The 16,794-nt window shown below is 34.8% G+C and overlaps 1 protein-coding gene across 1 annotated transcript in view; it reads left to right on the top strand.

The window, feature by feature from the left end:
• FGF10 (fibroblast growth factor 10) overlaps nucleotides 1-14,099 on the top strand; it is an 86,200-nt gene extending 72,101 nt beyond the window's left edge. Inside the window, exons 3-4 of the mRNA XM_050794768.1 lie at nucleotides 6,517-6,620; nucleotides 11,429-14,099. Of these exons, the coding sequence (XP_050650725.1) occupies nucleotides 6,517-6,620; nucleotides 11,429-11,626 (302 nt within the window). The 3' untranslated portion in view covers nucleotides 11,627-14,099. The remainder of the gene's footprint in view (nucleotides 1-6,516; nucleotides 6,621-11,428) is intronic.
• Nucleotides 14,100-16,794: the final 2,695 nt, after the last annotated feature.

The following is a 16,794-nucleotide window of genomic DNA, read 5'->3' as shown; positions in this document are numbered from 1 at the left end:
TTAATGGCAATGAGATCATTCTAGAGCAAGTATTATTATATATGCTTTCAAATCTGGGTGTAGGGTGAGGGATAAAGTGAAGCCCTATTGCTTTGAGACAATTTCTTGACCATGTGCATATCTTTAAGGGGGCCACACAGTCCTTTAATTCTTGTGTTAACAGAATTAGCCCCTTGAAAAAGCCTATAAAATTCTTATGAGTAGTTGAAGGTACTTAAGTTTCCACCAACATTTCCACACTTTTAAAATGGAGAAGAAAATAAAGATTCTGATGACTATCAACTACAATGCAGTATATCTGTACACAAATCCCAAATTCACAATACCATAGTTATGTAGATGTTAAAAATCCCATACCTGTTCAAAAATGAGGTTACTCATTTTCCACATTGTTTAACATTTTTCTTGTTGTTAAGCTCCTGCTATTACTTGTGTCTATTCTTGTTTGTGGTTCTGCTTCTATGCACATGTTCTGTCAATGCTTTTTTTGCATCAAAGCTGTGCTCTGTCTCTGAATCATAGCATATAGAATAGTGTGTAGTCCTTGGACAAGCAGAATTAGCATTGTTTGGAAATATGCTAGAAATTCTAATTCTCTGACTCCAATCTGGAATTACTAAGTCAAAAATCCCAGCAATCTGTCTTTAAGCAGTTCTTCCAGATGATTCTGATGCAGGTTCATATTTGAGAACCATTGGTATAGAAGATTGGTTAACTTGCCACTATTTTGATTGAGCAGACAGTAAATATATATTTAGCACCCACTCTCTGAGACTCTTTGCAACCCTATGAGCTATAGGCCAGCAGTCCGCAACCTTTTTGGCAACAGAGGTTGGTTTCGTGGAAGACAATTTTTTCCACAAAGGGGAATGGGGGGATGGTTTGTGGATGAAACTGTTCCACCCCAGATAATCAGGTATTAGTTAGATTCTCATAAGGAGCATGCAACCTAGATCCCTTGTTGCATGGTTCATAGTAGGGTTTGCACTCCAATGAGAATCTAATGCCACCACTGATCTGATAAGAAGCAGTTCTCAGGCAGTAATGCTAGTGATGGAGAATGGCTAAATACAGTTGAAACCTTGCTCTCACTCGCCTATGGCTCACCTCCCTCTGTGTGGCCCAGTTCCAGTATTGGTCCGTGGGACTTTACAGTTCCCATAATGTTTTGAGGTTTCACTTAATTTAACTTTGTTTTATTTTTAAAGAGAGGTAATACCACAGTTAGAGCCATTTAGACTCACACTATGGTATGGCCACATAATCTCAGAGGTATTAGTGAAAATGTGATAACAACCCCAAGGAGTTCCCTAGGTCCTTCTATGCTAGGATATAATAGATGAGCTTAGGACACTGACAACAACTCTTGGGAGAGAGAGAGATTTCATTTAGGGAGGTTAGGATATGTTTCAGCACCTTGATTAAAACTATGAGACTATATAGCATTATAATCAATTTTGAGTTAAAATGTTTAGAAAAAAATAGATGTGACTGATTCTGAATTAATGAGACTTTCCACATTTCACAATAATTTTTTTTTGGAAAGTACATTCCTCACTCAGAAAAGCACTATTACCACTCAATGAAGCAGAACCCTTAGTTTTAGCTAGTGGCCACCTCAAAGTGCTGTTGGGGGAGGTGGGGAGAAATGTGGCTCAAGCACTTGAGCTCTTTCTCTCTTCAAGTCTGTTTTTATGCATGCACTTTCTCTCCCTGGAATGTTCCTTCTCAACTTCCCAAAACTCCCCTATTAAAACCCTACTCTTGAAAAGTCACCTCAAACACCAGCTGTCTTCTTCAGGATGACTTCACTATTTAAAGTAATGTATAACATATTTTATCTCTCATACCACACTTAATATATTTTCTTTCTCATGTTTTATATTGTCATTACTTATTTGTGTCTTTATCTTACTGAGCTTTAAAACCCCTTGAGGCAAAAACCAAATCTTGTTTGCCTTTGTAACCTTCAGAATGAGAGCTAACACCTACCCTGCACATTGGTGCTCCATACACATTAGCCAAATTAATTGACTCGGTCTATAGAATCCCATTATATATTTGTGTTCTATTTATCTAGGAGTGGATAGAAGGATTTTGCATTTATTTTTCACATTAGTTTTCCTTGTCTATATCCATTCTATTTAATACAAGTTTTATTTGCCATATACTTTTTCCTTTTGTGTTTATGGAAAAATATTTAATGAGAAAGTTACCCTCCAGACCAATAGCTTTTTTATTCTAATAGCACCAAAACAGAAGTAGCTTTTTGTCCAGTATGATTGCTACGGGGGCAATAGGTCAGATGCTCCTCTTCTGGTGAAGAATGAGAAGCAGCAGCTGGGAAAGATGCTTGTGAATGGCCACCTTCTCAGATTAACTATTTAGTCACTCATCAAAACACTACCAGCCCAAACAATTATACACATGAGCATTAAAAGAAAAAATGCATGTACACGAAAATTGTGACTTCGAAGTTATTTCCACTCAGAGATTATCACAAAATTTTCTCCATTACTAAGGTGATGATGTATCATGAGGGAACATTTGCAAAGTAATATGAACTGATTTTTGTCATAATCGCTTTTGTAATGTTGACTATAAAACTTTACTTTTTTAAGATTTTAAATATAATCTAAAATAAACTTTATAGATTGCTACTATTTATTGAAGAAATTTGCTAAATATTACTTTATTTCTAATGTATTATTTAAACAATTTTATGTTTGTAGACAAAATCCTTCCTAGTTGTCAAAATTCTTAGAATCTGCACAAGATGTTTACTAAACTGAGTCTCATTATCTCCCAACTTCACTTTTCCCAACTTCCTGCCTTGTTCCTTGTACTCCAGTTGGTAAATCAAACATCTTATGATATTTGAAAACACCATACTGTTTCACCTTAATGATTTTGCTCTTGCCTTCCCACCCTTCCCCTGGACACTTCTTACTCAACCTTCATGACTCAGTTCAGGTCTCATTTCCAACAGTAATTTGATCGTGGAACCCCAGCCAGTATGACCTGCCTTTATCTTTTCCCCATAGTCCCCTTGTCATCATCTTAAGTCATCACTTACTGCCGTGTAACATGTTTTATTGTAGTTATCTGTGTATTTGTCTTTTATTCCCAATAGTACATAGACTTTTCAATAGAAAAACCATTACGTATTTGACTTTATATTTTCATTTTCTAAAAGCGTACCCTTCTCCTCCTAGGTCTTCCTAAGTGACTGAACTAAATTGTTCAAAGACCCTTAAATAGATTCACAATGCTACCTGGGCTATTCATGTTTTAAGGGATATAAAAACTAATATAGTTACAACTTAATATAGATAATAGAATTTCACTACAAGAATATGCCTATAAATTTATAAAATATCTGATTTACATGAATGGGAAATATAATTCATGTGACCTTTCATTAATAATATAATTTTCAGGTGCTTCTTTGAGTAAAAAAAACTTTTTTTTTTAACTTTTAATGTTAAGATAATTGTAGTCATAAACTTGTAAGAAACACAGGGAGATCCAGTATGCCCTCAACTCACTTTCCTCCTGGAGGCTCTTTTAACTGGTGTTTAGTTTTGCTTCAAAATATACACATATAGAACTATAAGCTACTGATCCAACAATCCTCAAACAAAATTCTAGAGCTCTTTTCCAAAAATAATTTGATAGGCAAACTTGATCATCCTCACCAAATAACAGAAAAAACAGGAGTGATTCCTTATGAAAAGTAAAGAAGTTCTCTAGGCTTCAGTCCTTCAGAGCTCCCCTTTTACATTCACAGATGTTTATAAGAGGTGCAGTCATTGTCCAATACCCACAAGATGATCAAATTATAACTTACCTGACCATATGCTGTGTCCAAAAATTATTTTCAAAATTCGAAAGGATTTTAAATCACCTATGTCTTCCCTCCTTCTATTTTGAGACAATAACTAAATAATAATATAAAAATAATAGCTAAACCTTTTTAAGCTTGCCTAAACTAGTGGCAGAGTGGGAAAAAAAAAGGTTGATTGAGTCTTTGAATATTGCGCTCCTAATCAGGTAAAGCAGAAAGAAACCAAGGCGTATCTAAGCTAAATATAATCTACAATACCACATGCAGTGCATCCTCAGAAATAATTGGTCAAAAATTCAGATATATATTATACTATTACTATAGCTCAGTCTGTTAGTATAGTTTAATCCCACAATGTTGCACGCACCTTCAAATATTGGTTTATTTTTTGATTAAAATCATCCTTCATTCCTCTTTGTTCTATTAATTTTCAGTTTCAAAAGTATACATAAGGTAATATCTTGCAGTTTACTGACAGTACTTTCTTGTCTTTTAGCCAGACAATGTAAGGAACTGCCTAATCTTTTGCCCCTGAATTCTACCTCCTGCTCTGCTTTGTATTTTCTGCTTATGACATAAATAAAGTATATTAGATTTTGTTCTCTAAGATTCAGACGTTATCCTCTGTGGCATGCCATCATCCTTGGGAGGAACAGCACATTAAGTCATTAAAGAAAATTATCTTGATGAGTCATTTTGTCAGATGGTTTACAACAGGATTCCCTTGTAGGAATGGGAAAGAGGAGGAAGAGATGATGGAGAGGCAACATAGTCAGAGATGGCGAGCAATAGCATCTAAAAGTCAGAGGCTTAAGTGTTAACATCCATTATTCCTGACCGTTAGCACCTTACCACCTGTGTGTGTGTGAGTTAAATAATCTAAGTATCTTCCTTTTTTTTTTTCTTATTTGTAATCGAGACCAACAATAGTATCCTTAGAGGGTTATTGTGTGAATTAAAATATTTTTCAGAATATGCAAATAAATGTGTGTGTGTGTATTTGTACGTGTGTGTATACCTTAGGGCAACTATCAGCATAAGGGAAACGGATGTAAAAAAACCACAGATAATGTCTCCTTTATCCTTCACAATCTTTCCTTGGTTTTGGCTTGCAAATAGAGTGAGATATACCTCTTTTGATGAAAAGGAGTGCTGTGTTAGGTCAGAGACTTCCTACAGATACATGGACAAAAGGGTCTCTGACATGTAGTTTTGGCAAAGTCTCTGGTTATGTCAACTTTGCAACAGGGGAAACTCAAGCATTTCTATTAGCCTCCATAAGGCTAACCCGTGAAGGAATAGGACAGAAGGTATTCATCTCTCGAGAACAAGTTAAGCCACTCTATCTCTATGGGTAGAGTGAAAACATATAATCTGTAGACAACATTGGGGATGGTGTTTCTCGTGATACATGACAAATGATAATATGCTCAACTTTCAGATTTTATGTATTAAGCCAATGGGAATTTGTATGTATTGCTCAGGATTTACAAAGCCCATTGAAGAATTTCCAAAATCTGAAACTGTTGGAGAAAAACTCCCTTCTAATGATAATTAAGAAGATACTAAGGAAAATTCTAATCATTTTATAGGTACTATCTCATTTAATATTCACAACAAAATTATGAGGGAGGTACTATTATGTTGCCCATTTTGCAAATAAAATTGAGTCATGGGACACTTCAGTGACTTCTACTGTGGTAATTCACTAATAAATGTAAAGCCAGGAGTTGAACCCAGGTATTTTGGCTCCAGGGGCCACATGCTAATCACAATGCTACTTCTCTACCCTGAACAAACTGCTGAGAATTTTGAAATATGTAGTTTTAGTTCCTTAAGTCTTCTTAAACTAAAATGGGTGGGCACTTCGGGTAGACGATAAACTGCCTTCCCTATTGTGATCTACGAACTTTTCCGAGAAAATTATCTTTAGATGCAGCAATAGAAACTTGTGTATAAGGGGAAAAGGAGCTGTTGTCTACCTCTTACTACTTCCCTCAATTTTCCATTTTTCCTAGAAAAAAAAAACTTTAAAAGTCCATGTTTATGGATTTTCCCCCAACACAGAGCAGTGATTCTGCTATTTCAGAGACAGTGTAAATGTTGGGATTAGTCTCTCTGTATCTCAGAATGTCAACACATTTGCCAAAAATGAATCTATCAGTTAAATGTAGCCAAGAGATTTAGTTTATCTAGATCCTACAAAGAAGAAATAGTTTACCACTGTTTTTACATATTGAGGTAATCTGACATATTATTGACATGTGCTATAGATTTAATTTAATACCATAGTACAGATATGTGCTTTGATAACTTATTTTGAAATCTAAACTGAGTGGAGTTGTTTCAATATTTATAGGGTTGAAAATGCAGAGTTAGCAAAGGAAACATTTTAATTAAAACAATATTTTTCTATGTATGCTCAGAGTAAAAGAAGGGGAATTCTTTTAAAGCCTTATTACTTTCTTCCATATATTTGCTGGAAATACTTGCTGGGTTTTAAGACACATTGAACAAGATTTGCTTGTTTGTTTACCAATGTTTTGAGCCTTTTGTTTTTAGAACCACCAAAAAAAAAAAAAAAAATCTCAATAGTTTCTTTTGATTTTACTTTTCTTCCAAATAGCTTTAGGATTATTTATTTAGCTTTTTCAAATTGTATGTTTTAGGCATCCTGGAGATAACATCAGTAGAAATCGGAGTTGTTGCCGTCAAAGCCATTAACAGCAACTATTACTTAGCCATGAACAAGAAGGGGAAACTCTATGGCTCAGTAAGTATTCTGCTTTTGTTTTCAAATCCACTTCAGTAAATCATTACCACAGTTTTGGAATGTTTCCTCCAGACACTGAATAGCTTTGTTATCCTTCTATTGCTAGTAAATAGAGCCACAGTGGGTCGGTCACCACTGTTTCAAGGGCTGGCCAAACAGCTCTTCCAATTCTCTAATCTCCTCTGTTGTTCACCCATTAGTCCACCACACAGGCTGCTGCTGGCATGTGTCTGTGAATGTTCTAAACTGCTAACCAAGTCAGGCTCTCACGGAAGCATCTGGTCAGATTGGCACGGGAACTGCAGACAACTTGGAGAAAAAACACTAAGAATAAAGATCTTGAACTGAGTAGAAACCCATGTATTATGTGTGTGTTATGGCTGAAGATAAAACAAGGGCTCAGATGTTTTGCATTTTGTTAAAATCTGAAATGGGGAAATGCATCAAGAGACACCATTTTGCTTGTTGTTCAGTCAACTCTAGAATTTTATTTATCTAGACAATAACCATTAATTCAAATTATGCCTCAAAATCATATATATGTATATGGGAAATATTCTTTGCAATAGGGTCCTTGTGGAGCAGATATCCCTGCAGTGATTTGGGCACATCCATGGCTGTATTCCATACCAGGTGTTGAGTATTTGGAATACCACTTCTGCAATCTTGGATCAAACTCATTTAAACCAATTTTTTAGAAATTTAAGATCTCACTTAAAATACCAAATAGTTGTTTTATAATTGCAATTGTAACAATAATTAAATTACCAGCAGTGAGACAATTTGTCCTGTTCAGGTCCTTAGAAAAAAAATGCATCAATCAATCATATCAACATCTACCATATGCCAGATACTGTTTGACATATCAAAGATGCATAAGAAAGAAGTATAGAAATGGGCCTTGACTTCAAATAATTTATAATATATTTAGGGGAAAATGTTAACAAATACGAAATAATTACAGCATCATTGGTTGTTACATGTATGAAAGGATCAAGTATAGTAAAGCAGCCCTATGATAAAGTTGGGAACTAAGTTTCAATCTCTTAGCTGTCATTCGAATGATGACAGGGGTATATTAGTTTGTGCATGTGGATCCATCTTATTGTGTCCCTCCCATAGGTACATCAAGGGGATGCTAACTGAATTTCATTTTTTTTTTCTCTGGATTCTACTGCAGGGGAGTGTATTGAAGGCAGCTGTAAACTTGGAAAAATTTTAACTGAATTTTTTGGAGAACATGTAATGTTACATATGGCCAGAAATAAAATCTGTGACACAAATCTCTTAAATAATTTTATATTTTTCAAAACAGATCCTGTGTCATTTTTACACTTTTATGTAATCAAAAAGGAATTTCACTTTAAATTTGTAGATAAACTTACTTTATTGATTAGCATAAGGCTGATGATAGTGACCGTTTAGAACCAGCAGCTCTCAAACTTGAGTATGCATCAGAATCACTGGAAGGGCTTATTAAAAGACAGAATAATGGTACTCACAGCCATATTTTCTGATTCAATAAGTCTGTGGTGCAGTTCAAGAATTTCCATTCCTCACATGGTCCCAGGTGTTCCTGATGCTGCTGTTGCAGTAACCACAATTTGAGAACTGCTGGTTTGGACGTAGGGTAACCTTGCGTTTTACAAATATCAGATTCACTTTTAACTGGGGAGTCAGGCATGCTTTGAGTTGGTCCCTGGGACTAGGGTAAATGATTTTTTTGTGTGGGGGTCAGAGGAATTTTAGTAAAATTTCTCCATTACCGTGGCTCCCCTAATGAACTCAGAGGAATACCAGACGATTATAAAAAGTGGTTCCATTTAGGGGTTCACATCATAATCACTTTTGAGGCATGTTTAATGTTTTCATTACTTAGTCTAGACCCAACGTCTTAAAGTCAGCTAACACTAATTTAGACTAAGGAAGAAAATGTAAATAATTTTAATGAATATAAAATATTTTAAATAATTTTAATTGATAAAATATACTTATTTAAAAACATGACATCAAGGAGAAATGGATAACTTTCAAATAAACTCTGACATAAAAATATTTAATAATTTTCTTCACATTTCTCCTTTTTTCTTCTGCCCCAACACAGCTCATGGATTGTGCTTATGCTTCATCTTGAGCTCTAAGCTCTGTGAATTATTTCATTCAAATTCTTTACCTAAAGTACAGTCCAGTGGCTTTCTATTATCTTCAGTGGCACTTAGCTGAGATTTCTCTCATTAATGTGTTTTTTGTTCAGTGTCTTCTCCCAGTAGATTGTGACCTTGGAGACAGCGAGGTCAGTCTTGTCCCCCGCTATTTGTTCAGCACTTAGAACTGTACAGAGCACAGTTATACATTGCATAAACCTAACCTCTCCTGGAAGTTCAGTCAATTACAGAACATGATTTACACTTCCAGCCTGTCTCAGAAAGAAACTCATTGTCTAACCATAATATTCTTTTTTCTGTGACTTTACATTTCTACTAGGAATAATGAAAAATTATGGCTTGTTAAAATTAAACAAAAAATTTATTCAAGTTGAATGTTCTGCTCAGAATGGAATAGGACTAACATCAAAATTTATGAATGCATATCTAATATAATTCTGTATATTAGGTGACAACTCTTGTAATTTCTACCTTCATTTTTTTGTTTCATACAGTATCCATCGATTCCATAAGCCCTCCTAAAAATCTAATTTGGGCAAAGATTCAGATTGACTGATTAAACCAGTTTTATATCTATTCTCTTGAATGATCTTCCTCTATTTCTTTTTGGAAACTATATACCTTTCTTATATTTTCATTATTCGTTATCAAAGCAATGTATCTATTGTATTGTGAGTTTTCTCCTGACTGATGGGATTCAGTAAATAAATTATAAAACGGAATTAAATAGAATAGGCCTTCATAGAGCATGATTTAAAGACCAAAGAAATTTTTCAGGTAGCTGGAAAAAATCCAAACTTCTTTTTAAGAAACTCCCCGAACCCTGCTTTTGAGACCTTGCCATAGCCTGAATTTTCTTTTTATACATTACTGCTTATGATTTTCTTAGATGCTGTCAACAATATATTTGAGGCCCCTTCTCCAGAGATTTTGGTACCTTTGATCTATGGCCCAAATATTTAAAACATCTGAAAGAAAAGGCTGATACATGTGCACTTCAATTTCAGAAACATTACTCTATAAATTAATTTTTGGGAGGAAAATTAATGAAGCATACATTCCCACTTTTCTCTACATAGCTTCATCTGAAATACGAAATCACCTCAAATAATCTCAGTCCTTCATTAGCCTCTAAACGTACCCCATTTACTGAAATGAACATAATTATCCATATTTTAAAAATTCACTCTGCTTTGAAAAGTAGGTCGTTTTAGACAGACTGAGATAAAGAGAATAAAAGTAAATCTATACTAAGGATTTATATTCCTTTGAAATACAGAATTATTTTTGTTTTATCCAAATCCTTACCTTAAATAATTTACCTTTCCTTCTTACTTTCAGCCAGTTAAATCATCATTTGAATGTTATGTTTAAATATTACTTTATAGAAGAGAAGTACTTAAGACTAAAATATTTCAGGACAGGTAACTTGAGCTGGTAACATTAACATAAAATATATCTGCTTCTTATGGTTCTGATGATGTTCAAAATTGTGATATATCCTGTAGACACCTAGGTATATAAACATATACATTTTCAGGAATTTGGAATTTTGTAGAAATTTCAAAATGTCTCAAGGTGAGAGAAACTGCCAAGTAGAGTCCTCAACTGAACTATGCCTACGGGGCCCTTGCTCTGGATGAAGAAGTTAGAACCAGAGGGCAAGTGCTCCAATTCCTTAGCTTCTTAACTACTTTAGTTTGAGTATAAGAAAAGAGCTTACTTCTAAAGCCAGAGTCTTGAGATCATTGAGGTACCTCCTCTTAACTCCAGAGTAAGATCCTGGATTTGTGGAGTGAGTGAGAGCAAAGCCTTGTCCAGGTGTGTCTCCTTAAATCCAGCTGGCCTCCTGAACAAAACCAAAGCTCTATGGCTATAGGATGGAACTTCCCAGGATCAAAGTCCTTAGGCTTATACAATATAGGCATTGCTATTCACCATGCTCACAATTTCTTCAACACAGTAGTTCACAAAATGAGGAATTCCATGTCCTAGGTTTCAATCCCTGGAGTTCATGAGCAAAATCTGTCAAAATTACAAGCTATAGAATATTGCAAATAATTTCATTAAATTAAGAAATTTGATATTTGGAAGGAAGATATCCCCCTTTTTGGTTATGTAGAACTATTGTGGTTTTGCTATAAGATCTGCTTTCTTATGAATATGTGTGTGTATTTATTGTGGATTTGTAGGTAAAGTTTGCAAACTTGACAAGCCCATATCTTTCCTTTAGTTCTATTTTTTCCCATTGGGCCCCTGGTTATTACTGTAAAAGAAGCCTTATAACACTATTATTTATTACTGACTCATCACAAATATTGTTAGTGGGATGTCTACTTCTTGACAATTATTCTAGGCCCTTAAACCATGTAATATTCAAAGCGCATCAGCTTTTTAAAACGGCTTTCAAAAAATGACTATGATGATCAATTAAAATGTATCATGTGCTTTCAAACAGAATGTGTTTTGTGGCTCTGAGATTTACTTTTCTATTGTTGACATTATGTATTAAGCACACACCTTAGGTACAGATGGCAACTACAAACAGAATCCTTGGACTGGAGTTCTCTGGATCATTTGTATCAAATGAAAGCAAGTACAATCACCATAGGAATAAAAGAGTCTGTTGTTTTTCCTTTGCAGAAAGAATTTAACAATGACTGTAAGCTGAAGGAGAGGATAGAAGAAAATGGATACAATACCTATGCATCCTTTAACTGGCAGCATAATGGGAGGCAAATGTATGTGGCATTGAATGGAAAAGGAGCTCCAAGGAGAGGACAGAAAACACGAAGGAAAAACACCTCTGCTCACTTTCTTCCAATGGTGGTACACTCATAGAGAAAGGCAATGTTTGTGGATGCAGCAGAACCATGGCTCTTTTGCCAAGAATAGTGGGTATTCTTCATGAAGACAGTAGCTTGAAAGGCAAAGACATGTTGCAGATGTCTGCTTGCTTAAAAGAAAGCCAGACTTTGAAGGTTTTTGTATTCACTGCTGACATATGATGTTTTTTTAATTAGTTCTGTATCATGTCTTATAATCAAGATATAGGCAGATCAAATGGGATAGAAGTTATTCCCAAGTGAAAAACATTGTGGCCGGGTTTTTGTTGTTGTTGTTGTTAGGTTTTTGTTTTGAAACTTCTGAGATAGAACTTAAAGGACATAGAACAATCTGTTGAATGAATGATCTTCGGGAAAGTTATTTATGGAATACGAACTCATATCAAAGACTTCATTGCTCATTCAAGCCTAATGAATCAATGAGCAGTAATACACGCAAGCATTTACTGGAAAGCACTTGGGTCATATCATATGCACAACCAAAGGAGTTCTGGATGTGGTCTCATGGAAGAATTGAATAGAATTTAAAAATATAAACATGTTAGTGTGAAACTGTTCTAACAATACAAATAGTATGGTATGCTTGTGCATTCTGCCTTCATCCCTTTCTATTGCTTTCTAAGTTATTTATTTAATAGGATGTTAAATATCTTTTGGGGTTTTAAAGAGTATCCTCAGCAGCTGTCTTTATCTTTTCTTTTTCTTCAGCACACCACATGCATGTTCACGACAAAGTGTTTTTAAAACTTGGCAAACACTTCAAAAATAGGAGTTGGGATTAGGGAAGCAGTATTAGTGCCCATGTGCTATCAGTTGACTTAATTTGTATTTCTGCAGTAATAACCATCAACAGTAAATATGGCAATGCTGTGCCATGTCTTGAGTGAGAGATGTCTGCTATCACTTGAAACCATACATTACTCTCGAGGCTTCCTCTCTCAATAAATAGACCAGAAGGCCAAATTCCTCTCTTTCAATACATCAATTTACCTCCAAGAATATACTAAAAAAGGAAAATTAATTGCTAAATAAATTTAAGTAGCCTCGCCTCATTATTTACTCGTGATTTTTTGCCATATGTCATGGAGGTAAAGAGACTGTCCACATCTCTAAAAACCCTCTGTAAATTCCACATAATGCATCTTTCCCAAAGGAGCTATCAAAGCATTTGATATTAAGTGCAACTCTCCCAGGGACTTAAACTGAGCAAATCAAATGTATACTGGTATATGTGTAACCATATACAAAAACCTGTTCAAGCTGTATGACCTCATCTTTACAAAACCAAATAAAACTTGTTTTCTGTAAATTTAAAGAGCTTTACAAGGTTCCATAATGTAACCATATCAAAATTCATTTTGTTAGAGCAGGTATAGAAAACAGTACATAACAGTTTACCAATCATCATCACATTGTATTCCACTAAATAAATACATAAGCCTTATTTGCAGTGTCTGTGGTGATTTTAAAAATGTAGAAAAATACTATTTGTTCTAAATAATTTTAATCAATACCTATAAAAGTATATTGATGCTGCAATTTTAGCTTCATATTTCTTGTTTTGAAAAAGTGTTTTATTGTTTGGACACAGTATTTTGGTACAAAAAAAAAAGACTCACTAAATGTGTCTTACTAAAGTTTAACCTCTTGAAAGGCTGGTGTTCTGTGATTCTCTTACAAACTTATAGGTGTCAGTACTTAACCAGCACTTCCATTTAATCTGTTATTTTTTAAAATTGCTTTATGAAGAATTTTTTTGCATAAAATAATCCTATAAAAGGTCATATTCTTCAAAAAAATTGTATTTCAGAAGAAACACATTTGAGGCACTGTCTTTTGGCTTATAGCTTAAATTGCATTTCATCATACTTTACTTCCAACTTGTTTTTTGGCAAACGAGATTATAAAAATGTTTAATTGTTGTGGTTGGAATATGGATGTTAAAATTCAATTGGTAATTCAGTCTGTGAGCTATAATGTAATGTGTTCCTATCAAAACTAGGTATCTTTTTTTCCTTTATTTTAAAATAATAATTGCACCTGACACATAAACATAGACCACCCACAACCAAAATTAAATGTTTGGTGAGACAAATACACATTGGATGACCACAGTAACAGCAAATAGGGCACAAACTGGATTCTTATTTCACATAGCCATTTAGATTACCAAAGAGGCTATGTGTAAACAGTAATCATTATAGTACTCAAGATACTAAAACAGCTTCTAGCAAAATGTATTACAGTTTGCAGACACCAAAAATAGAAAACATCTCCCTGTCTCTCCCACACTCCCCTCACAGCAAGACAAAAATCCTGCCTGATGCAGTAGCTTACACCTGTAATCCCAGCAGTTTGGGAGGCTGAGGTGGGAAGATGGGATGGCTTGAGTCCAAGAGTCCTGGACAGGCCTGAGAAACCTAGGGAGACATCCTTCTCTTAAACAAAACAAAACAAAACAAAACAAATGTAGCCATGCGTGGTGGCATGTACCTGTGGTCCCAATTACTCAGGAGGCTGAAGCAGAAGGATCTCTTGGGTCCAGGAGTTTGAGGCTGCAGTGAGCTATAATCTTGCCACTGCACTCCAGCCTGGGTGAACAAGAGCCAGAAAGAAAGGAAAGAGAGAAAAGACAGAAAGACAGGAAGGAAGGAAAGAAGGAAGGAAGGAAGGAAGGAAGGAAGGAAGGAAGGAAGGAAGGAAGGAAGGAAGGACTGGAGGAAGGAAGGAAGGAAGATTGTTTGGTAAGTAGTAATGACATTCTTTTGCATTTAAAAGTGGCATATTTGCTTCAAATGGAAATAGAATTCTGGTCCCTTTTGCAACTACTGAAAAAAAAAAAATCAGTTTCAGCCCTGAATGTTGTAGGTTTGAAAAAAAAAAAATTGGAGATTTTGAGAGCTCTGCCTCTGTAGGAGTATGGCCCTAGGCCCACAAAGTTAAAGTGCATCAGCCACAAATATGTGTCTATTTGAGTTTTGCTTCTGAAAATACTCCTCATAAAGGTATAGAATCACTCCCTCCTCCTAACTCCCAAAAGGCCGAACAGTTATAGCATGTTACATTTAAATAAAAACAATAAAAATGTTGGGAAAAGAAAATTAAAATATTGTCCTTGTTTGTTTTATTAGTCAGAAACTCTACCTGGTAATAAAGAGAGAAGCTCAAGTATGTGCATGGCAGGATGTGGTTAAATGCCCAACAGCCCCAAACAACAACAGAAAAAATAAATTACTCAAACATTTGTAAGGTTTCTTTAATGTTTCACATGTGTGAGTTAGCTATCCTTACTTTAATAACAACCAAATGCTTTCAATCTTTCCTAAGTATTCAGGTCCACCTAATTTACAGAGTGGATAAAGAAAAATGAATTGGAAACGAGGATGGCTTGTGAAACAATGGAAGACTTTTGGAGGAAAGCCAGGTGGCTGCAGAATCTGATTTCAAGGGGATGAATGACAAATGAATTTGATTTGAAAATTAGAGAGAAAAAATACATAATAATGCAAGTTGCTTCCAGGGCCCAAGCAAGTTTATGAACCCAGTTTACATAGATCAGCATTAATGCTGCACAGTTCTAATAATTTGGATGCTGCCAATTCAAGGTTTATGATTATTCAGTGAAGTAAAATTTACCTTTTTCATATTAGTGAAGGGTTAGCTGGTTCAAATTTTGTCTAAATAAAGTTACATATATATATATACACACACATATATATATGTATGTGTATATCTTAAAATATTTAAGAGAAGATGTCTAGTACATTAGAAGTAGGACATATACATGCAAACAGATACCATATTGATTAAGAGTTCTTGTTTATTTCATGAAGTAGGACTTTTCCAACTTAAACTGAAAAAAATAAAAAATAAAAAGGAAGAGGAATATCTTTGAAGGATGCTCAGGAGAAAAAGGAACTCTGAGTTCTATAGTACTTAGAAATGAAGCAACGAAGATCTGCTTCCTCTCAGACATTCATTTTCTCTTACCTTTTATTGGTTTTATTTGGTTAGGCTAGATTGCTTCGAGTCTACTTCTCTCCTACTACAAAACCAAAAACCCCAAACTCCTTTCCTGCAAGATCCAAAAAGGTAAACATCCTAGATGTAACCCTTATTGGACAGGTTTGGATCACATACCAACCTCTAGACCAATCAGTATAAGAGATTTGGGCATTGCGATTGACCAATCTTCAGTGATATGACCACAGAGAGGCAAAGTGAAGATTTTGGCAGCCCACACAACTGCAACTAGTGAAGAAGAGTACACCAAGGAGACAGCAGTGCTGCAGGTGCAAACACCAAATGGTTGTTTGCTACATCTTATTAAATGAGACTATGATGTAAACACATTTTCTATTCCTATATTTCCCACCAATTCCAGTTATTCTTCACCTGTTTGTCCAAATCAGAAAGGTTTCAAGATCCTTCTCTTTCATATGTTCTTTACCATCGAAAGATTATATTTGCATTGTTTTGTTTTAAGCCAAGAGTAGGGTCCTGGATATAGCTAGGCTCACTGTGGTTTTGCAGACTTTATATTGGCATGAATGCAAGTTTTCACTGAATAAAAAGCTGGTCCTTCTACTTCAACCTGTATCACAACATGATGTTATAAATGTTTCTTTCAGTTTATCCCAAGAGTATGTGCTAGTATTTTCAAATATATCAAAATATAGAAAAATTCTGAAACCCTGATGTCATTCATTTTTAAGTGTAAAATAAAAAAAGAAAAAAGAAAAAACCTGATTTTTCTTTTACTACATTCAACTACATTCAACATGTGACAAAAGAAAACTTTATTACCTAAACTTTATCTATTTATCTTTATTTTTGCAGAATAGTAAAAAATACAACACAAAATGCCCTTGCAAGTGAATAATCTGTGGAAAACACCTTCATAAATACCATGTATTAGTTAAAATGGAATAATCATGATCAAACTAATGAGGTCAAAGGAATTGGTCTTGTTCCTAAGTGGCTAATAATGAACATTTCCATGAGCCTGTTCCATGATAGCAACAAAGGACAACAATTTCGTACACAGAGAAAAGCCATATGCCAAACATACATGCATGTGGCATGTATTATCTTACACATTTTTATTATCCGCCACAAAAGAGTCCATGTTCATTGTTTAATACAGGCAATTGCATCCTCTAG

This window comes from Macaca thibetana, chromosome 6, assembly GCF_024542745.1.
Source record: "Macaca thibetana thibetana isolate TM-01 chromosome 6, ASM2454274v1, whole genome shotgun sequence".
NCBI classification, from domain to species: domain Eukaryota; kingdom Metazoa; phylum Chordata; class Mammalia; order Primates; family Cercopithecidae; genus Macaca; species Macaca thibetana.
Note: the sequence above shows the minus strand (reverse complement) of the source record. Positions and strands in the feature narration are given on the sequence as shown.